We start from the raw sequence: 25,732 nt of genomic DNA, 5'->3' as shown, positions 1-25,732 counted from the left end.
AATTTCCCTATACCAACAAAAAATTAATGTGCCCATGTGTAATGTAACAGGTGCTCATGTAAAACGCTCCAATACTTTCGGGTCGAGTTCATGCTTTATAAACTGCAAGAAATAACATTTTTTTAAAATAACGGTAAAATGACAGGAGTCCCACGGGGATCCTATATGTTGCAGCAGCCCACAAAGCTGCTCCAGCACGACAGGGAGCCATTTGAAGGAAAAAAAGGCAATGAAAATGAAGTTAAAGGCTCATCGACCTCCTTCCTTATAATAGGGTCATGGGGGGCAGCCGAACACCGGGAGGTCTGCACCCTGGTAAATTTGGGGAATGGTTCAGCCTGGCAACTATAGCTAGTTTTGGGCTCTATTGGGCTATGTTGGGCTTGTGGAATATTTATTCGGCCATTTAAGGTTGCCAGGCGCCATTTTATAAGTGGTGACACAGTGGCTGGCATTTAGGCAGATAAGCTTTTCAAAAAGAAGCTATTCAAAAGTGTTTCCCTGTTCAGTGTAGATAGGTGTAGTTAGCTGGGATGGCCTAGTCTGCAGGAGAAAAGATTGCCCAAAAGCTAAGGGTGCTGCAGGAGCCTAGCTGTTTCGATTTACTGCCCATTGTGATGTCAGTGAGAGCCGTCTGATTAGTCGGGCCCCAGCGGCAGTAATGGCTTGCTAGCCGCTGTGCCAGACCCTGCAGCGCTGTTGATGGTAATAAGGGAGAGGGGCCGCTCTACAGTTAGAAGAGCGGCCTGCGAGAGCGAGTGGTGGGCCATGGGGCGGGGTTTGGGCCAATGCAGCCCTGGGCATGCACGTTAATAATGCAGAGTGTGGGACGGAGGTCCTCGGGGAGTGTGCAGAGGCCGGGGAGGCTGCTTGGTCCACGGGGAATATTGGGAGGTCACAGATGGCCTCTTTGCATGCCACAGTTTAAAGGCCATTGAGGAATTGGCAGGCGGGCGAGGACAGAGCAAGTGGAGCTCCAGCATTGTCTGGGAGCATAGGTGACCTGTATGAGATCGAAGTGGTGGGCAGAGCTTCTCACAACGTGCATGCCTAAACGTAAAAAGAGGGGGGGGGGGGGAGTATTATCAGGTCGTGTTAGCAACACAGGCTGTAAAAGGGCTGCAAGCCTAGACTTGATGGGGAAAGAGCAGCGGGCAGTGGGAGGCACTAGCTGGGAGGGTAAAACCTGGGAAGAGAGGTCAGTTTAGGCAGGCTGTGCAGGAAGCGCTGGGCACATCTGGAGTCCAAGGGCGGGCTATGGTGGAGCACAGAGCATAGTGGGGGCACACAGGAAATGGAGGGATGGGAGCACCCGGTCTCCAGTGCCTCTAAACAGGGAGAACTTGTTTGAGCGAGAACCAGTAGGGAGAAGGGCCCAGTTGGCAAGGCCTCAGGCCGCAGTCATTGTGGCAGCAGGCCTTGAGTGGAGCGATGGCCAGGAGGATGAGGTGGTGAGATAGAGACCAAAACGAGTTTATACTAGGGCAGACTGCCAGTCAGCCATCGCCTCTAAGAAAGAGCAGCAGCATGGGGTATCAGGAGCACTGTGCGTGCGGTCTCAGGCGCTGCCGGGTGCAGAAAAGGAAGTGGTTGGTGGTTGTCGGATGCAGGGAGAAACCCTGTTCGGAGTGAGTTAGTTTCCAGCACATCAGGCCCTTCTGCTTTTCAGGGCGTTTAGGACTGCAGCATGGTGGACCTGGGGAAGCTCAGTACAGCTCGAATGCCGAGAGATGGAAAGAAGGTTTGGCCCTGTACAGCAGATGAATGGTGAAGGGGGACAATAAGAACACTGCCGCAAGAAGGCCCAGAACGGTCTCAGCAGTGCAACTGACCGGAGAGTATGGTACTATCCCTGGCAACTGAATCAGAAGATTGGGTTGGAGGGCGTAGTACAGCCCCTCACCACTGAAGGGAACAACAGATAGGTGAAGAAACATTGGTACGGCCGCAGTGGCAGGTGGCAAACGCTGCCATGGGTGCTGCAAGTGAAAATGTGTTGGAGCATACGGTATTAGACTACGATGAGGACAGTCTCGAGGAGGGTGAGTTGGGGGATGAGGTGGTACATTGAGAGGAGGAAAGGAGATGGTGGCAACAAGGTGCATGGAGGTGTGGAGGGAGACACTCAAGAGTGGCGACAGGGCTTTACAGTGTCCAAGCATGGTACAGCAGTAGCACGCAGTTTGGGAGGTGCCAAATGGAAGGTTACAATGGCGAGGCGGCAGGCTTCAGAACGGGCACCGGCCCTGGCACCAGGTAAGGTTCATTCATGCCAACAAGCATATGGCAGCTGTCATGGTTTCAATTGATGTGGATGCGATGGAAACGCAGGAAGGAGACGAAGGATGGGGGCACGGTCCATTTGCAAAAAGGATTCTATGTGACTGACACAGGGGTAGGCAAGGAGGACAGGAACGCAGTGGCAGCGGTGTTGGGTCAAGGTTGAGGGTGCAAAGGCTAAGGATGGGGGGATGAATAAGGCACAGGACAAGGATGGGGAGAAGAGTGGGAGGTTCATGGAGGGGGAACAGACAGGGGACACGGTCAAGGGCCTAGAGAGTTAGGAATGAAAATTTAAGAAGCTCCCCTACATGAGGAGCGCAAAGCCGTTCGGAGCACACCTCATGTTGCCAGCCAAGGAGAAAATATGGAATGGAGAATATGTTGAAATGTTGAAACTGTTACACAGGCAGTTGAGGGTGAAGGAGGGTTCTAAAGAGGAGGAATATGAGCTGACCAAGTGTCCCAAGGTCATGTTGCCAATATTGAATTGGATGGCAGCTTTCCTCATTTATGCCAGAGTTTATTGCAAAAAACACACTGAGAGGTGTGTAGCGCTGTTTAAATCTATGGACACAATATGCAAGGCACTGATAAATTATGGGGCTATGCCTGTGCCCAACATGATGATGAGTTTGGGGCGCGCATGTTGCTGGAACCCCCACATACGATGGCGGAAGTGGACTCGGATGTTGGGCACCATACTATGAACACTGTCAAGTTTGACAAAACAATCTTCACGTCCAGCGGACTCCCTACTGTGCACCGGCCCTTTTAAGGGCGCCACACTCGGGGAGGACTGGGGTGGGGTCATCTGGCAGAGGAAAACCTGGGCAGACAGGGGCGTGCTGGGATTTTAATAAAGGCATGTGTACCAGGGAGTACTGTACATTTCGGCATGAATGCCCCAAATGTGCAGGCAGGCCCCCCTCGTTAATTGCTATGAGGTGGGAGGACAATCCAATAATTAGTTGGGACAGTGGCAACAGCAACAGGGATAGCCTAGCAATCAACTGGAATGCCAGTCCCCCGGTTTCAGCGGTGGACGTGGGGCACAATGACCTGGGGGCAGGAGCTTGTATTCCCATTAAACTGGAGCCGCTCAAGTTTTGGTTAAGCGCGATATGACCAGCGTGACAATGCTAATTTGTTGGAAGAAGGGTTCACTTGGGGGTTTTGCTTGGTGTACCAGGGACTATAGGTGCACAGGTGAGCAAATAACCTCAAACCAGGTGGGCCCCTCAAACAGATGGTGCAAGGGAAATTGTTGAAAGAGATACAGGGAGGTAGGAAGGAAAGGCTGTTTGAGGAGTGGCCCATGGCAGACTTGATGGTGTCACCTATTTGAGTGGTACCCAAAAAGGGAAGGCAAAAGACACACAATTGATAGCCTGAAGGTGGAACAAATCACACATTCAACCCCAGTCAAGAGATCTGGATTAAATCCATTCTTCTTTTGCTCACCATGCCACCCCAGTTTAAACCAAGCCATATGCAAATCAGTCTTGACCTTGCTCCTCATGGGAAACATCCAGCCCGAACTGACAAGCCAGGTCGTCCCTAGATCAGAAACAAGCAACCTGGGACCAGTTTCGGGGTATCACCCCTCATCAGTCAGGCTAGATTGAATTCAGTGGCATAGTGAGCCCAGGGCCCAAGTCTGGCATACCCGGCACACTTAGGGAGAGAAAGCAAAAGACACACATAAGATGGACAGAATGCAGAGCAAATCAAACATTCACCCCTAGCCAAGAGATCTGGGTTCAATCCATTGCTCTTTTGCTCACAATGCCACCCCATTTTAGACCCAGCCATGGGCAAATCAGTCTTGACCCAGCTCCTCATGGGAACAGTCCATCCTGAACTGCCAAGCCAGGTCCTGCCAGGACCAGAAACAAGCGTCCTGGAACTGGTTTCTCATTGTTTTAACCAGGTCTCTTGACTGGGGGTGAATGTTTGATTTCTTCTACTGCTCTGCTCATCCAATGTGCAGAAAGATTTCTGTATTTTCAATGCCTGAACATCATGGTGGCCACAGGCAGGGAAAACGGGTGTCCTGGCAAACCTCTGGTGGATGGGCCACCAAGTCAAAGGGGTTACACTGCCAAAGCCAACATTGAATTTGTCGATGTAAACGCAGCGCTTCTCCCAATTTTTAAAGTCGGGAAAACCATGGGTTTAGCAGGGCCGGCAGTGGCGATCGGTGACCCTGAAAAATCGAGGGTCGTGTAGCCAGTGCCAAACCCAGTGGCAGGCAGTGTGATAAATCACAATGCCTTTAGGCTCACATTGCAAATCTCTCAATCAGGACTCGTGAACAGATTTTATAACGGTCTGTTACTGAGAGCTCTGGTATTAAGACTGAAGGCAATGCGAGTTTCTCACAGTGCCTATAAGCGGGCCCGAATACAAAAATTTTAAACATACTTACCTACGCTTTCTCGTCACCTCAAATCCTTGTGGAGCTCTCATGCTGCAGATGAGCAGCACGTGAGCAGCACCAGGATGGCTGGAGCGTGCTGCCTCAACGCTCCAGCAGGCGCAGGGTGCCTGTGCCGGCTCTCCACCCAGCTATCTAGGACAGCTAGGTGGAGAGGTATACACTGCGCATGTCAGGCTGGCCTTTGCAAGACAGCTGGCCAAAGAGACATATGCAGTGTAAACTGGTGGAGTGAAAACCACTCCACTGCTGCCAGTCAGCAGCAGCCCTGCCCCCGAACACTTCTCGGGGTGGAAGCAGTGAAAAATAATATATTAATTATTTTTATTACCATTGAAATTTTCACTTTTGCTGCACTAGCGGGGGGGATGACGCTCCTCTGCCCTAATTGGGGGAGGTGGGAGGAGGGTGTAGCTGGGGGTAGGAGTTCTGCCTACGTCTAAATCAAGCCTTCCTTCTGCAGTGACTTTTTTCAGGAACAGTTTTACATGTGATCATGGGGTAGAAAACACTATACAAAAATGTTGAAAATACCCACTAACCTGAGTTTGTGGGTGTTAAGTACATTTAGTACTGTTGCAAGAGAATGTGCAGACATCAAATTCAAATGTGTATATATGTATGAAGATTTGGTGGCAGGGTTAGAAGGTAATATATAGATATACTTTAGGAAGGTTTGGGTTTTGTCTCCTCGACACAAATCTTTCAATTCTCGTGGAACTCAATCCAAACAAGTGACAAGAATAGCGTGTGGACAAAAATATAATGGCAGTAAAACTTGTCATATTGGCGGTCCAATAAAAACATATTGAATCCACTCCACAGTCATGATGCCCCGAGGAGCAGATTATGATCAAAATGGCACAAAAGAACTACTCATAGGGAAATTACTGCTACACTGCTTCAAGATATAGAATATTTGCCACTGATTTGTTTCTCTAATGTATGAAAATGTTAACTTCTTTTACAGATCAAGAGCAGGGCGTTGTGTGTTGTGATGCGAAGACCACAGCTCTAAACAAATAACCAACAAACTGACCTAATTTAGATATCAGAACAACAAAAATGCTTTCTATTTAGCACACTGCAAAGCACATAATTCGTTGTGTTCATACAAATAGGACAAATCACCAATTTGCTTACAGTTCTACTTTGAACAAAACGTATGGCAAAGGGCCCAGAATTGGTTGATGACTGAAACTGTAAAAAAGATTGATTTCTACCACACAAAGCATTGCATTGTACCAAACTATGACTTACAATTCAAACTAAGGTACCAGTCTCCTTCGTGCTTCGCATTCCATATAGAGGAGCCAATAGAGCAGATCAATGAAATTGCCAGCAGGGTGCAGAATAGGAGCAAAATCTGTATGTTTGTGATCCGTTCCACGTTGGATAACTTTAGGGGTGGCCTCGTTGAATTCTATAAAATTAAACAAAAACAAGATCATTTGATAGCAGACACAGTTTCATGATATTCCAGAAATGATCCTTTTCATAAGTCACTAAAATACCCTTCCACCCCAAGTGCGCCCCTAACAACCAAACCAGCCAGGAATATAAGGCTATTATTTTTGGGAGAAAATAAATGTGTTAGCTAACAGAGTCAGCCTTTGCCACACACGACAGTGCCCTGGGTGGAAAGAAATTTGCCACCCTCCCGCTTGAAAATAAATTGAGCCCTTTGTGTCCTGCGGAGACATTGTGTTGCAGTCGCAGAGCCCCATGATTAAAATATCTTTTGGGAGAAACTAGCAACAGATTTGGGAGGTTTAACCTAAACCAAGTGAGCAGATAGAGCTCTCTAATGTTTTTATATAAAAACAAGGTATGGCTCCTAAAACGGTGTGGTTTTCAACAATATAAAATTCTGAACCGTAGTTTTTACCAGTTAGGTCTTCTCTCTATGCAAAGATCTCCTCGCTAGGACGTTTTCCTTCCCTTATTTTATCAGCCACTTTCCTGACCATAAAACAGCTCTCCCCTCCCCAGTGTCATGAGGGTATCCTTAATATATTTGATCCATGGTATTTTAAGTGTGTCGTCAAGATGGATTAATCTGTTCAAGTGGAGTTTCTCCTTTGTCCAAAGGCTAATCGAGCTTAAAAGAGGGCGGAGGGCTAGGAGACCATTGCCTTCCACATAGCCCCAAATATCAGTACTGTAAAAAGCCTTGGAGATACATTTATACTGGTATATCTTCAACAAGAACTTAAGTGGTTTACTACTCAATCTGGTCACAAAACTGAAAACCGCAGCAATTGATCCAACTAGCTCTGCTTCCTTGGCTGCCACCAAGGGCTTTAAGTTAATATTCGAGTCAAACAATTTTCCTAAGTAGGGGAAAGCCTGGACTTTGGAAAGGTTGGGGTTACAGATACTGAAGGCTTGAGTCCTAGGGGAGCCAGAGCCCACCATCATCACAAAATATTTAGTGGGATTAACTGCTAAGTCTAACTTTGCCATGAAATCTGTGAAGGTGTCAGCAATATTTGTAAGCCCCTAGCGGTCCTTGCCATCAGGGCAGCGTCGCCCGCATGAAGCAGGATCGGAAAAGAAAAGGAAGGTAGGTATGAACAGTCCGTCCCTTCGGACACTAGGGCTTGTTCAAGTCCATTGACATACAGAGAAAATAAGAAAGGGGTATGCACCTTTGGAATACCCCTCTACCAACTTTAAAGTTGTCCATATTGGCTTTCTGGTACCTAACTGAGGCTGTGGTACAAGCATGGAAATTCCTTAATAAGTGAAGGCTTGGGTCCACGATAACCCACAAATTATCCCTACTGACCCTAACGAAAGCGGCGATAAGGTCCATGAAGGCCAGATGAAGGGACCCGGGCGAGCCATAGTGTGCTTGCTAATAATGAAGTACAAGTTCAAGCACTGGTCCGATGTGGACACCCCTTGCCTGAATTCATATTGCAGGCCAGAAACAAAGTTGTTCTCCACTGCCCAGCTAGGGAGTCTTGGCAGCAAAACCTTTCCCAGGACCCCAACGTCAGAGTCAATAAGGGATATTGGTATATAACATTGTGGGTTATCCTTATCCTCCTTTTCAAATATCACTACTATAACAAAGATGGACCAAGAAGGAGGTGGACCCTCCCTAACTACTGCATTTAAGATCTGGGTTCATGCAGGGCCCCACACTGCCACATCACTAAGGTACAAATCTGGGGGTATGCCATCATGGCCCAGGGCTTTGTTACGTGTGAGACCTAAGAGCACATGGGTAACTTCATCTAGGTTAAATGCCAGGTTTGCCCTCCCGCAGGTGGGTAAGTCTATCTCGACCAGCTCCCCTACGTGTGTGCAGTTGTATATTTCCTCGATGTGGGCGACCCACTAATCAGCATTTATGTGGTGGCATAGGATGGTATCATTCGTCTGGGTGAGGCATGGTTGGTTGACTATACACCAGAAAATAGAGCTGTTCTTCCCCATGGATGCCTGCAAAAAATTGCCTGTGCTTGTTCCCTCAGGGTATCTTTGCCCTGTTACATTTCCGATTTAAAAATCAAACGGGAATCAAACACAAGGTTTCCATCTCTAGGGCTAGCTTTCAGAGCGTGACTTAAAGCCTGCAAAAGGTTGAACCAACCAGGGTTGGCAAGGGTTGGACTAATGCCTGGGCGAGATAGGAGTGCTGCTGCCTTGTTGGAAATATTCCTGAGGGCTACTAAGATCGTGTAGTCACTAGTTTACAGGTCAAGGCAACTCGCAAAATCCTGTGCACAACTATTGAATAGAGAGCGTTTAAAATGTTAAGGCTGAATTGTTGCCCTCCTTATGCGTTTTCCCTGATCAGTTGGGCGAAGAGCACATCCTAACTCAAGAATGAATAGATTGCCACCCCTGCAAAGTAAGTGGAACAGGAATATGGTCGCTGAAAGTGATATGTGAAATATTAAAACTGGAAACCAATAAGATAATATGTGCTGAAATAAACAATGTCTATAATAGAGTAGCAGCTCCGACCCTAAATGTGGGAATAATTTGCGAAGCATAAGAATAGGTCAGCTTGTCCATAGAGAAGACAAAGTTATTTGTATACAAGATGTTTTTTAGCTCAGTACCTTCCCTAGAAATGCTCCATGTGTAGGCCGCTCCCTCTCCTTCAACGGAGCAAAAGGGCACTCGCATAAGTGTATATTAAAATCACCCGCAAAGACAAAATTAGGTGAATAGTCCTCATTCTCGGATAGGTCGATAAAAGAAACCCCATATTGAATATTGGAAGCAAGCTGGGTGCCAGAGTTTCAGTTATAAAAATTCAGTAAATAAAAATCAAGGGAACCCGATAAAGTCACTCCTAAATCTTGCAGTATTGACCACCGTTGAGAAAGTTAGACAACACAACCATTCAGAGTCAAGGATACATATATCACCAGATTTCCTTTAGATCTCCGAGGGCGTGATTCAAAAGCCACAAAAAAAGTTAGATTTATACCCCTACTAAAATAAATGGTTTAAGTGCTTCCAATTTTCTGTCAGCAAATTACGCTGAACTTCCTGATAAGTAAATGCCGATTTGGGTCGCTAAATTTGGAGGCCAGTTCTGCAATGTTCCAACCTACTAAGCTCAAATCCTTGCATGTTTTTAAAAGAGGAGTGGTCGATGAAAGGGCTGGCAGGCTAATAACAGGGAGAATAACAAAAGATGGAGGTGGGTTGTGTAATGCCAGTCAGTCACAGGTTTCCAGGGAGCTCAGTGGGGCAAAGCATTGACAGATTCTAGAGGGGGCGGTAAAGGAGGCTGCAAAGGCAAAAGCATCCCAAACAGACAACTTGTGTCAATGCAGCAGAGCAAAACAACCTCCAGCCTGCAATAGAAGCCCAAAGAGAGCCAAAATTGAGGAAGGCTTCGCCTGTCCAAATGAGCCCACCGCTTTCAGAATACATGCAGTTTATGTCAGGCGGTTAAAGTTCCCCACCACGGAATCCCCCTTGTAAGCTTTCACAACCTTCCCCAGCTAACTCACTCTCCTCAACATATTTATCTTCTTGTAGAATGAAGGTCCCAGATTGGAGTGTGAGCTCATCCAGTTGGTCACTTAGTTTTTTTTAGCTGATCATAAGACTTCAGCGTTCTACGGGGCAGGGGTGGAACATTCCCCGGCGCTCCCACATAAGGAGTCCCAGTGAAGAGGATCCTTCCCCGGAAGCTGCTCCTGGGGAACTTAAGCTGGAATAAGGAATTAACGATATAAAACAATGGGGTAGCCCAGTACAGTGCAGAACCTGGGGGTTAATACTATAAGCGAACAGTATTAATAAGAGTTTTGCGGTTCTTGGTTTGGACATAAGGTGTAATTTGCTTTTTCATTTGTTGACTGTTCTCATCCATTTGGAGAGACATAATTGTAGAAAGATATTTTTGATTTCCAAGCGTGGCAGGGCCATTATTCACTTATAGGAATAAGGAATTAGGCCAGGAAACATAACATACCACAGAAACAAAGGGAAAACACTAGGCCCAAAAATAGAGACCAGATGGGCACTTAACCAGCTGAAACCACTGAGATGCCGCAACGGGGAAAAAAGCAGTCCTAAACAGTGGACCTACAAGAAAAGAACATGACAAAAAGGATCATAGGTCAACTCCCATGTTAAACTGGGATAAGGTGTTGATCCATATTGGATTTACTTAAAGGAAATAAATAAATTCCAACACTAGAATATGTTCTAGAGACCCATTAAAAGGTTTCTAGAAGCCCTCGGATAAACAACTGTCTTTATCTCCCAGAAAGGCCATAAGGTTGCTGGTGAGTCTTTGACCCGTCCTTCTCCCCTACTCCGTAGAACTGTCGTCCGGAAAGGAATCTGCAGGGATCCAGCATTTGGGGCAGGCAAGGATAACGAACTGTGGCATCAGGATTGAGCAGTTAAAGGATGCTAGAATGAGTCCTTCTCCCTGCTGCAGCTACCTGTCCTGCACCAGTCGAGATCTACTGGTGCTAGGGTCTCCAACTTGAAGCCACCTGCCTGGGAAGATGCTGCCCACAAGCACCGGCAGGTATAACAGGAACTCCGTGTCGTCAGGCAATGGAGAGATTACAACTGGATTGTTTCAGCAGATCAGTTTATTGGTCAGGAATTTTAGTTAAAATGATAATCCAGGGTATGATGCTGGTTTGAAGCATCTCTCCTCCTTCCGGGATACCTACAAGACAACGTTTGGCTAGATAAATTTCTAGATCCTCAAATTTACAAACCAAGATTTTAATCCCATTTTAGCCCCATGCGCGCCGAAGGTGCGCCAAAGGTAAGCCCGTCTACGCCCGTCCGCGCCTGGACCGCGCCCAGCGCCAGACCCCCTGGTCCCGCAATGCCCAGCCCACCCGCATCACATACGATGCCTCCACCCTCTAAGCACTTAACCCTGGCCGTCTCCCCAATTGCGCCCAAGCCGCACCTGGACATACCCATGGACCCTTTACATGCAACTCCTGCAAGTTTGACGGCACCAAGACCAACTCCACATCCACAAACACCAAACAGAGATCCGACACCAACCACCTTAAATGCATCCTGCTTAACACCCGCTCGGTCCATAGGCATGCCATCGACCTTTGGAATCTACTAGACACCATCTCTCCAGACGTCGCCTTCCTAACAGAAACCTGGATGAACGCCTCATCAGCTCCAGACATCACCATAGCCATCCCGGAAGGCTACTAGATCATCCGAAATGACCGCACCAACCAAACAGGAGGAGGCATCGCCATCGTCCATAAGAATTCCATCCACATTTCAACCAGCTCAGACGTCAACCTCGCTAGCGCCGAACACCTCCACTTCCAGATCCACATCGACCCCAAGACCACACTCAGAGGCACCCTCCTCTACAGACCGCCAGGACCCCGATCACAATTCAGTGAAGACATCACTGACTTCATCACCCCTCACGCCCTCCCCTCCGAGGACTACATTCTACTAGGAGACCTCAATTATCACCTGGAAAAGAACAACGACAACAACACCACCACTCTTCTGGACAATCTCGCTAACCTCGGACTCAAACAACTAGTTAACACCCCTACCCACTATGCAGGACACACACTCGACCCTATCTTCACCTCCAGCAAACATATCTCCTTCAGTCACACCACAACTCTCCACTGGACGGACCACAGCTGCGTTCACTTTGTCTACAAAAAAAACACAACCCACAACCATCCTTACCCTACTCTGCGAAGAAACTGGAACAAAATCACCATCGACCAGATCTCCTCATCGCTTCTTCAAAACCTCCCTGCCCACTCATCGAACCCCAACCAAGCAGCCATTAACCTCACTCAATGGCTAACCATCAGCGCCGACAACCTAGCACCTTTGAAAAAACGTCAAATCAAACTAGGCAGCAAAAACGCCCCCTGGTTCAACGATGATCTTAAGAAATCCAAGAAACTTTGTCGCTCCCTTGAGAAGGCTTGGAAAAAAGACCCAAACACCAGCACCAGGGACGCCTTCAAAAACGCCACCCGTTTACACCACCAACTGATCCGGACAGCCAAGAAAGCCGCATTCAAAGACAGACTTGACAACAACGCCCACAACAGCAAGGAATTATTCAATATCGTCAAAGAATTTACCAACCCCACTGCCAACTCCAACAACATCACTCCCTCTCAAACCCTTTGCGACTCCTTAGCTTCGTTCTTCCACGACAAAATCGCAGACATCCACAACAGCTTCGACAACCAAACCGGAGACCAACCCTCCCAACCGTATGCCGAACCTTCACCCCCCTTCAACATCCTTAATGACTGGAACCCAATCTCCACGGAGGACACCATCCGCCTGATGAACTCCATCCACTCAGGATCCCCCACTGACCCATGCCCTCACCACATCTTCAACAAAGCAGACTCCATCATAGCACCACACCTTCGAGACGTCATCAACTGCTCCCTCAACACCGCCACCTTCCCGGAAAGCTGGGAACACGCCAAACTCAGCGCCCTTCTGAAAAAACCCACAGCTGACCCCACCGAACTCAAAAACTACTGCCCCATCTCGCTCCTTCCATTCCCGGCCAAAGTAATCGAGAAAGCAGTCAACAACCAGCTCGCCGCCTTCCTCGAAACCAACAAATCCCTCGACTCCTCACAGTCCGGCTTCTGAGCCAAACACAGCACTGAGACCTCACTCATCGCAGCAACAGACGACATTCGAACTCTACTGGACAATGGAGACACAGTCGCCCTCATCCTCCTCGACCTCTCTGCAGCCTTCGACACAGTCTGTCATAGCACCCTGTTACAACCCCTCAGAAACATCGGAATCCAAGGAAAAGCACTTGAATGGATCACCTCGTTCCTTGCCGGAAGAACTCAGAGAGTCCGCCTCCCACCGTTCAAGTCAGAGGCCACTGAAGTCATTTGCGGCGTGCCACAAGGATCTTCACTCAGCCCCACCCTCTTCAACGTATATATGAGCCCCCTCGCGAACATCGCACGCCAACACAACCTCAATATCATCTCCTACGCTGATGACACTCAACTGATCCTCTCACTCACCAAAGACCCTAACACCGCCAAAACCAACCTACATGAAGGAATGAAAGAAGTAGCAGAGTGGATGAAGCACAGCCGTCTAAAACTGAATTCAGACAAAACAGAAGTCCTTATCTTAGGTACCTCCCCCTCCGCCTGGGACGACTCTTGGTGGCCAGCGGCCCTTGGAAAAGCACCCATCCCAACGGACCACGCACGGAACCTGGGCGATATCCTTGACTCCTCACTCTCGATGACCAGACAAGTCAACGCAGTCTCATCATCTTGCTTCAACATTCTTTGCATGCTCAAAAAAACATTTCGCTGGATCCCCACCGAAACCAGAAAACGGTCATCCACGCACTGGTTACAAGCCGCCTGGACTACGGAAACACACTATACGCCGGTACCACCGCAAAACTCCAGAAAAAACTACAACGCATCCAGAACGCAGCTGCCAGACTCATACTAGACATCCAGCGTAAAGACCACATTTCTGGTCACCTGAAAAACCTCCACTGGCTCCCTGTCAATAAGAGGATAACATTCCGCCTCCTCACCCACGCACACATAGCACTTTACGAACTTGGACCCGAATGCCTCAACGCGCGACTCTCCTTCTACACCCCCTCCCGCCAGCTACGCTCTTCCAACCAAGCCCTTGCTGCTGTTCCTCGCATCAACAAAACCACCATGGGAGGAAGATCCTTCTCCGACCTGGCAGCTAAAACCTGGAACTCACTCCCCATTCACCTTCGCCTCACTCAAAACCACCTAGCATTCAGAAAGCAACTTAAAACCTGGATATTCGACAAGTAATTCCCCACCCTTCTTCAAGCGCCTTGAGACCCTCTGGGTATGTAGCGCGCTATATAAACTACTTGACTTGACTTGACTTGAATCTGGTGGTTCATGTTTTTCTGATATTTCCCTACTGCTTTAGTCATTTAATTTTTTTTTAATTTTTTTTAGCTTTTATGAGTTAAGTAATTTGCTCATCCATGAAATTCACTATTTGTGTCAATGTTTTGAAACTCCCAGTTTGTGCAAGCTGATATTCTTGATGGTGCAAACCACCTTAATGATCATATGAAACATTGATTTAGTTGATACTAAAGCTGAGGAATTAGTACTGCAGTTAGCCAATTCTTCAGTGTAGGAGGTGGAAGAGATTGTCAAAAGATCGGCTAAGGAAGAATTGTCAAGAGACACCCTGAATACTGTTTTTTCATCATGATGGGATGCGAAATCAAGAACCTGAAACAGGTTAAAATTTAATGTAGCATTTTATTGAGCTGGTTAAGCTGGAATTTGCAAAGTCCAGGAGGTTGACTTAACGGCATTAATGTCTTTGAAGAGATTACCCCAAAGGCTTAACTGGATGGTTTTGAGTTGTGTGGTATTGTCTTGATATTATTTTCTTAGCGTGCTCCCACTTTGGCAGCAGAATCCTTTGCGTTCTGCGAGGCTAGGGTGTAAGTTCCTTGAACCGGCTTTGCTTTGTCAAATGAGGAGGTTGAGGTTGTCTTATGACTGGCATATTCTGAAAGGCTACTCGGTGCCAATTACATTTTCTAGCACTGCCCCATGTCCTTACCTGTACCCTTCATCCTAGGGCCAGGCACCAATCCGTAAGTAAATCTACTTTCATGTGGCAAGGATCACATTTGAAACTGGCCCTAACCATATTGTGCGGGAAGATCAAAGCACTGAGGCACCAAATGTTTGCAGTTTGTTGCAGGCACAACATAGTATTTTTAATCTGCTAGAGTTACTGTTAAGCTTGTTCAGTGTTGGCAATTTTCTTATAAAGCACAGTAGAAGTTAGCTCCTAGCTAACTCCATGTATTGAGGGCCGGCCCCTGTATTCAAATCAAGTCATGATGACCTCAGTGGAAACTCAAGGGAGTAATAAGGAAGCCAGCACTCAGATGGCATCCAAAATCCACCTCCAATATGTGCCTGGAAGCGCCACGGTACATCCTTGGGAATGCCAGGGCATGGTTAGTAAGATATGCAGTGCTGTGCTATCAAAAGGGACCCGGCTTTGAGTGCTTCTCCGGTGACTCCAAAGATTCTAGCAGCACAGTCAGCCAGGGAAACAAAGAAACTCCATACATACTTCATTCATATCAAGAAATTGTCAGTCCAAATGCAGATATGAGTATCCATAAAACGGTGAACTCAGCAGAGCTCCTTCTTCCGGATGGCACCTAGCCACCATATTGCCTACAAGTGCCAAACTTCTGCTATTTCTAAATGACGTAAGTAACAAGCGCTGCTACCTCCCATTTAAAAATACTCAGAAAAAGTTGGAATTGTTGGCCAAACTTAAGGCTCATAAAAATGTTAATTCTAATCATAGTTTTCGTTTAGAGGATATTTGTGGCATTTCTAAATTAATTTTCATACTCATCACCTATTGTTTATTCCTATCTTTTGCAAAGTTAAAATACTGTGCAGTGCTCTGACAATGTACTGTTTCCAACACGCTTTCTTGGAGGGCCTTTATAGCAGGAGAGCTGCATCTGTGCGGTACTTACAGTTAACAAAAATTGCAATCCAAACATTTAGATCTCTGAAACGCAGCTCCCAGACACCATTTGTTGAAATGCTTTTCACATCCTATGAGGCAGAACTTTAGGCCCAATTTACTTATCAGACAACTATGAAAACTGTCCCACACCAGAGGAGCACTGGTCCTCTAACCCTCCACTATGCTTTCTGATACAAGCAAGATGAAGATTTTGTCTCAGTGTCTTGTGAAAATCGAACCATTAGAACTTGGAAAAAACTCTAAGTGGAAAATATCGTTAGCTTTCTGGAGCATGAAATGAAAGCACCTAGTAAAGGCCTGCAGGGAACACAGCAACATCTAAACTCCTGCACAAGTAACGCCTCTGACCTTCTTTCCCCTCCAATAAAATAGCCTGAGCAAACGCTGCATCTACCATAAAGGCTCTTATCTTTCTAAGGCCCTTGATGTGCCTGAAACCAATCCCGCATAAAGCATTGTCCTCTTCGACCTGCATTTCTCCGAGCACGTGCTGGCCAATTTAATAACTGTCGAGACATCATCTTACACACTGCAAGAAGCTAACCCTTGGTTAAGAGAATTTGCTCCACAAGAAACACTGAGAAAAGAGGTAACCATTCAGCAGCTTGGCAAAACACTGCACCTTGGCTATATCCCTCCCTGGCCTAGCCTAGCCTTAAGGGCTTGACCCACCGAAAAAAGCTCAAGTCAACACAGTTAATTTCGAGAAAATCTTTCCAATGTTGTGAGTTCTCATTCACAAACCCTATTCTTGATCGCCAAAAATCTACATATCATATGCTTAATCTTTTGAAGTGTGCAGATTTCTGGCCTGGAGATTCACAAAAATCATATCTTGGGAGACCCTAAAAATAACAAAGATGCCATTAAAAAACATCTAAGTATCCTATGCTTAGGAAATAAGCAGTTATCAAAATATAACACCCTAAGCTCTCAATATTTTATAAAACAAAATACATTGTATATGTATTTACATATCATTCTAGAATTTGATTCTGAATTATCTAAGTTACACATCCCAAATGGTTACATCCATCAAATGCAATCATAAAGCCAAGACAGAATTTTTGAAGCTCTAGTTTAAAGTAAATGCAGTAAATAATGATTACATTGTTCCAAAAGATATAGACATTATTTAATAACTGAAATTGAGGTAGTACTACAAACCAATGTTTTCTTGTAAATGTAACCACAGTTCAATCATGAGTGACTCTTTATCCTTCTGCTTTGAGAATCATGCAAACCGCTTTGTTTGAAAGGTCATTTTTAAACCATTCAAGGCACTATATCATTTTGTCTTGAATCAGAAAACAATTTAATTGTGAAATAGACATCTATATAATGATTGCATTTGATGGATGTAACCATTTGGGATGTGTAACTTAGATAATTCTAAATCAAATTCTAGAATGATATGTAAATAGATATACAATGTATTTTGTTTTATAAAATATTGAGAGCTTAGGGTGTTATATTTTGATAACTGCTTATTTCCTAAGCATAGGATACTTAGGATACTTAGATGGTTTTTTAATGGCATCTTTGTTATTTTTAGGGTCTCCCAAGATATGATTTTTTATGTCCTGAGGATGGTCTCGGAAACGCAAGAATAGAGACCGAAACGTCGACAATTGCTTTTTCTACTGGATAATAAATTAGATTGTAAATAGATAGAAAAGCTCCTGCAATTGTTGTATAGAGAATTTTTGTAGATCAATTTATTTGTATGTTCTCTTACAACTTTGTATATCTATCATGTACCCGTGTAACAAATATTAAATCCGAATACTCTTTCATATACACCCTTTCTTTTGCTCTCTTTTTTCTCAAAAAGATCACTGTTCAGTGACAAACAGAAATTGACTTAAAAAGACATTTGTCACAGTTGTTGTGCATTAACGGCATCCAATATATCAGGTCGTACAATTGTAGATATTTAAAATAATATTTGAAACATTAAGACAATTAAAACCCTTGAAGGTCTAATTACCATAACATATCTATTGCCCAAACCCTCAAGGGTATATTGGGTTGCTCACTTTTGTGTACCGTATCAGTCCTTCTATGGCACCAGAAAGTAGCGGGAATAACAACCAAATCCGACTTCTGGCACGGGTACCCTCTCAACAGCCTCTTTGGCCAAGTGGCTTGCACTTTCTGCTACAAAATGGAGAAATGGCTCTCCTTCAGTCATTGTGTGGACAGTGGACGGTGCAGCAGGGACAAAATCAAGGCAAAGCCTGTGTGAACAACCTGTAGTAACCACCTGTCAGATGTGATCACTTGCCAACTGGGATAGAATCTGTGGAGTCTGCCTCCCACCCGGTGGCTGTGGCCCTGTAGGAGTACTCTAAAAAGGTTTGGCATGAGGGGCTGTGGGTGGGCGGGGCTAGTGGGCTGAGCAGCACCCTGTTATTTGTTGTAGGAGTGGTGGACCACTCCCTCAAAACTGCTGGGATTGTTGAGAGGGGCAGGACAGACTGGCGGTCAAGGATGTCTTTGCCAAAGCCACAGAAGGAGCACTGGATCTGGTGTGGATGGTAATGAGTGATGAAAAAGACCCAGAGAACAAGTAGTAGCCCTACTCTCCAGTCAGTCAGTCTTGTCCCTGAAAAGGCGAATCCCATTGAAAGGGCACGTCCACCAAGGAGAAATGAACATCGCCAGAGAACGCAGCAGAGCGCAACCATGTATGGCTGCAGATGTCAATGCTTGTGTCAACTGCACGCCCAATGGAAGCAGTGGTATCCAACCACAACAAATTGTGAACTTGGCTGTATCACGACCACCTTGAAAAGCACACCAGGGAGGACATGTGCCATTGAATACCCGAGGGCATGATTACACAAGCCCAACAGACAGGAACATAATGCAGTGTTAAACTAGTGCATAAAAAACTGCACTTTCTGAATGAATGAACTTGCGTTGGTTCCTTATCAATAGAAGTGGTAGGAAAGTTGTTTGGGTTGCTAGTGGAAGCCTGCACCATGAACTTTCTGGGGAAGAGTGCTGGAACAAGAAATCCGGATCACCTGAATCTGGTTAGTGCCCCTTGGTAATTTGTCTATTGACTGGCAGGTCAGAGCAGGGCTTGGCCCAAGTGCCCAAAAGAGTGCCCATCAGAGCCTCGTTGAAGGGCAGGAGGGGCTCAGAAGAAGTCTGGCTTAGCTGCAGGTCTTCGATCAAAACATTGTTTTTTAGCTACAAGATGGAGAGCTTGAGGTCTAAGCACGACCATGACGTAGGACACCGATTCCTCTGTGGACAGTCCAGGAAGAGAGAAAGAGCTATCTCCAGAAAGGTGTCGAGCCCAGTTGTCTCCTGCAAGTCCTCAAACCAGGTGTCCTCCTGATAAGCTGAACTGACTAATTACAGGGGTCACAATCGTTAACAGAGTGTTCAAAAGAGTGAATGCAAAGAATGGTGTCTGCCTTGTGGTAAGTCAAGAGTAGAAATGGGTGCCTCCGTCAGATTCAAACATAACATTGGTGGAAGTTGGACCAGTGTCAAATTAGCATCGGGCCACCAATTCAAGAGGCGAGGTCGGCATTGACAAACCCAGGCCTAGTGCAGTTTTGGGCGCCGGTAGTAACGATGACGGAATAGGAGCCGGAGGCATGATGGGCTCCAAGGGACCAGCTGATGTCTAGGGCAAACTCACTGGCTATAATACAGGTGGAAAGCCTCTTGGCTCCTTGGACCCGAAGGCACACTAGAGAGAGTCAGTGAGCAATCAAAGAGCTGCAGCATAGCTGATCTGACCTGTTCTATTTGGTGTAGGAACTGGCTGTGAAGTAGGCCGACTTCGAGAGTGCGATCAAGACTGTTGACGCTGCCCACGCACCTGCTCAGGGGAGTGCGAGTGCCAAGTAGGAGCAGAACTCCACATTGACTTCTTGCAATGAAGACTGGCGTCTAGAGCGGCTCCATCGACTACGGAAACTAGATCGAACCTTCAACGTTGAGAGGGACTTCGAGCGATCCCTGCGCTGGGCTTTCTTATGCTTGGCTACAGAGTGTTGCCTTGCGTTCCCTGATGGCCTTTAGCTTTACCAACGGAGCATCTCAGCAGGTCTTAGAGTTGTGGCTCTACCCCAGACACAACAGGCCTGCCTGGTGGGGATCCGTCGCAGACATCTGTTTGTGACGGTTCCTACAGGGCTTGAAACTTTTATTTTTTTGGATTGATGACAAGAGGAAGCTCTGGATCTGTATCTGATGGCGCGTAAAGAAAGGGAATGACATCAGCACGAGGGAGTGACGCCTACATAAGCTATGCATGTCCTTTCCGAAATGGCATCAGTGCGGACCTAACAAGGTGCCACCTTGCAGGCATGCAGAGGTACTACTGAAAAAGCTCAGGGATCCAGTCTGACACCTGAGGAATATCTAAAAGGCGAGGAATCTATGGCCAGACGTGTCTACCAGAACTACAAGTACATGAAATCTGAAAAAACATAGTGGGTAGGTAAGTGAATAACCACAAAATCACAACTTTGGCAGTGTTCCTTACCTTCCTAATTGCCCCATCTTCAATCATCCCCCGGGAAAATAAATGTTGCCCAGTACTGCGAAAAATGCAGATTATCCACAGAGTTAAGTTCAATCTGTGTGCATAAATGTCTACATATTCACTATCTGGGAATTAGGATCCACAATTTGTTACTGTAGTTTAAAAAAAATGTAAGCAACCCTGTGCTGTACTTAGGGATGTGGATAAGAATCACAGTTTTACTGGATCCAGGATAACCCTTTTGTTAAGACCTTAGCCTTAAACACTCCTCAATGGCTATTATTTTATTGTGTCGAATTTTTTAAAAATGTTGGCAAACAAATCAGATCTGCTTTACACTCAGGATAAGAGTATAACATTGCAAAGTAGGTAAACCAAATACAATGGCATACTACGTGGGTCTGACAGACCATCATCTAAACATAACATAGCATAAAGAAAAAAATGAGTCCCTGATCAGCACTCACAACTATCATAACAATTAAGATAGCAGTTGTCAAAAAACGGGATCAGTGTCATCTAAAGCTATATAGGAAAAAGAGCGGCTTCCCTGCCACTAGTAAACCAGGGTCTTCAAAAACAAAGTACTTTAAGAACACATCAGTCTCTCGCTCTCTTTTGAAATGGCATGTTCTTGATACAGCACCAACTCTTGAAAGGTAGCTAAAATGATTTTCAGGGGTGGAGGAGGGAGTGGCCACCATGCACAAAAGGTGCATGCCCTGGAAAATTGTATAACAATGTTTCTACAAAGCTCCTATATCGAAGTTTTGGATCTGATCTGTGATCTTATATATGGTACTTTCACGGGACGCCAGGAGCCTCAAACCAATATGCAAGTCATCCTGATTGAGTGGAGGTCTTGGCTTCCACTTACTTATATACACAGCTTGGCCATAGACACAGCAGTGTCTAGCCATTGTTTCATAAGTTTGTTGATTCCCACGGTCTCCAGTGTAATATAGAGGTTTGTGAGGGATAGTGATGGTGTTGAGGGTCAGATCAGTAGTGTTTGCATAGTGGGCCACATGCCACCCTGTTAAAAATGGCGTCTGTAGTTGGCAGAGATATGCACCCTGTCCAAGTAGGGACCACAATCCTAGTCAGGGTAGTCAGATACACAACCTAAATTAACCTGTGCTTACCCTCTGGTAGCTTGGCACACAGCAGTCAGGCTTACTTAAAAGGCAATGTGATAAGTATTTGTGCACACTTTAATTAATTACAGTAACACAATGGAAAAAACCACAAACCCAGGTTAGAAAAATAAAGAAAATGTATCTTAGTAAAACAAGACCAAACAACAAAAATCCTGTCAATGTTCTAGAAGCAAATCTCTGTCACTTGATTTGTTCTCAGTGGCTGGGCTTGTAAGATTAAGTATCAGATCTGGAACTACATTTCAATCATCCCTAGCAACCACTTTTGCTGATCCATGCTTAAACGAAATGTCTGAGAAACCTAGTGAAGATTTTCTATTTTTAAACCAGCTGAGCATAAATTAAAACAATAATCAGTATTGCATACTGCCTGCTGCAAGCCGGTTATGTAGATACCCCTCTCCACACTTTCTTTTTATATGGCCTGGAGAGTCAGATGCTGGCTCTTCTGTACGATTCTCCGGACCAGAAGATGAGAACACCTTCCATAACCAATACCTTCTCTTTTCCAATTCAGAGTCAGAGAGGCGTGTCTCCTTTAAAAACACCACATACGCGTGTTTCATATCAAGACATAACAGTACCTTCTACAGTTTACAATATCCTGAAAATCAATGTCATTCAAGGGCCACATTGTCAAATCTTTTAATAAGGCCAACGTAGCCCACTGCCTGACAAAGGGAGATATTACATGAATCAGATGAGAGGGCAGTCAGAGATCTCAATGGAGGCCGGTGCTCAATGCAAATTTCAGCAGGCCAACATGTGTACAGTATTATGAATGGTGGAGAACAGCCAGGGTAGTGTACTAAGAAAAAAGTGATACCTGGTCAGAAAGCAACAACTAACAATTAGCTTTATTCCGGCAAATGCGTCATCCACCGCTCACACTCTAGGTCTCATTTTATAGTAGGGCGAAGTTCCATCAATAGTACTTTGGTAATGAAACCTGGGCAAAGAAGTGTCAAGTACAGGGGCAGCATGACTTAGTGTCTTAAGGTTCTTTATTATAAGATTTGAAGGGCGATCTGGATTTTTCTCCAACTTTAAAAGAAGCCTTCTCTGATGGGAAGGGGAAGTCATGCCTAGGTCTTTCCTTGAAAATTATTATATGGCGGGTAGGGGGGGGGGGGGGGGGGGACTTTTTACAATCTGTTCAAAGTACCTCTTGTCTCAGGTGTCTGACTATGCAGATCCACTGCAATCTCTTCCAGGGTCTCTTTTTTCTTATTAAATCAGCAGGGTGTTGATATTCCTGTGTTCTGCAGTTTTTTGTCACCAGAATGACTGCATGGTCAAGGATTCCTAATCTAATATCCCCTTTTTATAAGAAGTGGTCGGAGTGCATCACATGCTCTGCACCTGGCCCGCCCTCCTCCAATACTGGAGCCAGATCTCATCGACCCTGGAGGAGTAGTGGGGGGCACGTCGTGGCACATGGTGGAAAGTAGCCTCCTGGATCTCTACCCACGGAGAAAGGGTTACAGAGTCCAGGCCAAATTTGCAGATCTAGCGCTTATTTTGGCCAAACGCAGCATCACCTGACGGTGGAAATCTGCCGCCCCCTCCCAGGGTATTGGCATGGAAAGAAGAAGTGGGGCACTGGGGACTAGCACAGAGTGGTGCTCTTTGCCGGGAAGTGTGCCAGGCCTACGGGAAAGACCTATAGCAATGGGCTGGGACCTTTTACTAGAGTCCTTCAAGGCTCCAGACACCTTCAACATCTAGTGGCATGCTGTGATTACACCCACACAGCTCTAGACCCAGTCAGTTTTGTATTGACTAGCTTTTTGCCGGCCTGCCTACCTTGCCTTACCACCACTACACGCGAAGTCACAAACACAATGGGTACCAATAAAATCTTTCTGATATCTGCCATCCCACGAACTCTAATCAATAGGTACCTAAGCCACCCACCCCCCATCACTAAACACCATCACCTACAAAGGGCCTTCACGTAAGCAGAGACTACTGGTAGCACCAGTCGCTGGGGTGGAGGGGGACTTATGTAGAACAAGAGACTAGTTAATTGTTATGTGAATAAAGCAGGGTTGAACTATTAAATGTAAGCACAACTTACCAACATGGTACCTGTCATTATGCACTCACTGCTGTATAAGACGCTGACTCACTATTTTCATATATGCGGTTACCAAATGTGATCCAAACAATCACCGATATGGACTGTATATGTTATCATATGGAATGCTGCTTTTAAAGAAACCCAATAAAATTTGTTACAAAAATAAATAAAATAAGAAGTGGTCGCAGTGCTAGAAACCTCTTCTGATAGGATTTGTTTCATAAAAAAGTCAGCTGAAAATGGCATTCTCTGATCACCTCTTTGATAGTAGCTGAGCGTCTTTACTGCCTCCTGTATCTGTTTCACTTGCCGGTGATGGACTAAGTAGACCATAATTGGTCCGGACACACTGGACTTGCACTGCACTTTTGACCAGACTGTATGCAATATAAATTTGATGGGTGGTGTAAATTGTGCTCCAAAGAGTTCTAAGATGAGCTTATTGAGGACACACTTTGCCTTCTGGGTGATCCCAAGGATTCAAATTTGAGAGTGTTTGCTGTGGTCTTCCAAGTCTATCAGCTTTCGATGTAGATTCTACAAATCATCGTCCAGCCTTTTAGTGTTGATATCCAGCCGCACTTTAAAGTTGGTGAGCTCAGTACTGAAAGACTTCACTTTTCTGTTGTGGCCTGTGCGACTGTGCTCATGAAAAGATTAACTATCTTTGACTCATAAAGGTTACAATCTATAGTAGAAGTCAAATCAGTCATTGTTGGCCAGGCGCGGTGCGTCCTTTGGGGAGTGGGGGCTTAGCCCCCCAGCCCGCCCGCAGCTCCCTCGGCATTTCTAAAGTTAAGTAAACTGAAAGACACCGAGGGAGAACTCACTGACAATCATGTCAATCAGCATGACGTCAGACCGCCCAGGGTGGACGGTTTGGCGTCACGTTGACTGACATGATTGTCAGCAGTGCAACAGGCAGCAACATAAAGTGCGCATGAGTGGGGACTGAGGGTGAATTTTTTACCCGTGCCCACTCATGCGCACTTGTGTTTGCGCTGTTTTGCGCATGCCCATTAGGAGCCCTTCGGTCTCCTAATGGGCGTGCTGCGGGCGAAGAGTAACCTGTTGCCCAAGCCAATCCTGGCGCTGCAGCAGCAGTGAAGCAGCACCAGGATTGGCTGAGAGGGGCTGCCGGACTGCCATTCGATCGTGAGAACGTGACGGCACCAAGGGGAGCAGAGGTGGCACGGACCCGGACCGGCGGTGGTGAGGTAAGTTTTGCTTGCTTTTGTTTTATATTTGATTTCCCCCCCGCGCGACATCCCTCCCCCCACCGTGAGCCGTGACTGCAGTTTGGTTGCTGCTTCTGGACAAAAAGGACCTACGTGCAGTAGTCGTCTATTGTTTCAGTCACATGGACTTTGAATTTGATTGGGCTAGAATTTGACAATGTTTCGGCTAACTCCTGAGGCAGCAGATCTTCAGAGTTTACAATGTCTGGTGCTTCCTGTCACAGCCGCAGAACTTGGGCTTTTTAATGTTGTATATAACCCAAAGCAAAAGGCTTTCTGATTATCGCTGCAGCGATTGAAAGGCTAGTCAGTCCCACCAAGATTCTAACTACTAGTAGAAACCTGTCTGGGAACCCGAAGGGGGAGAAATATTAAAGCATTTACATCCCATGTTGTTATAAGAGGAGGAGAAGCATGGTTTGAATGAATATTTTGCTGGTTTAAGGAAATCAGCCAATAAATACTGCATTTCTACTTTATACAAGGGAATTGGGGTCAGGAGGGGCCCAAGATTGTTAAACATAAGTAAATCAGGCAATGTCAATTACCCATCACTCTGACTTGTGTACTTACTCAATTCAAGTAGCTGTTGTTTGTACATAGGAAGTTGTGATCAGTTCAGTCAGCAGCACGTGATTTATTCTCCATACTTTTCTCTATGCTTTTGCGTTTGTGGATATGAGGCAAGATGGGACAGTAAATTAATGCTCGTTGCTGACATCTGCAATGACTTGCAGGTCATAAGTTGAGACCCTAGCAAAGCCAGCTCAGCCTTACCTCCTAAGGAGGTCAGCAAATGGAGTAGCATTACAGTTGGTAATACTCCAGGCTATGAATAAATATAGAAATCTGTGAGGTACTCAGCACTGTTATCTCAAAGTCTGTTATGAAGTACTTTGGTTATACCGAATAAGCAGCTACCTCTGTCATCAGCATATGAAATCTCTTAATTGATCTCAT

At 45.8% G+C, this 25,732-nt stretch overlaps 1 protein-coding gene across 1 annotated transcript in view; it reads right to left on the bottom strand.

Annotated features, from left to right (window-relative positions):
• ATP8A1 (ATPase phospholipid transporting 8A1) overlaps positions 1–25,732 on the bottom strand; it is a 780,070-nt gene that overhangs the window by 427,634 nt on the left and 326,704 nt on the right. Inside the window, exon 11 of the mRNA XM_086963885.1 lies at positions 5,981–6,143. Within this exon, the coding sequence (XP_086820011.1) occupies positions 5,981–6,143 (163 nt within the window). The remainder of the gene's footprint in view (positions 1–5,980; positions 6,144–25,732) is intronic.

This window comes from Lissotriton vulgaris, chromosome 3_1, assembly GCF_964263255.1.
Source record: "Lissotriton vulgaris chromosome 3_1, aLisVul1.2, whole genome shotgun sequence".
Taxonomy (NCBI): domain Eukaryota; kingdom Metazoa; phylum Chordata; class Amphibia; order Caudata; family Salamandridae; genus Lissotriton; species Lissotriton vulgaris.
The sequence above is the reverse complement of the archived record's forward strand: the minus strand, read 5'-3'. Positions and strand labels throughout refer to the sequence as shown.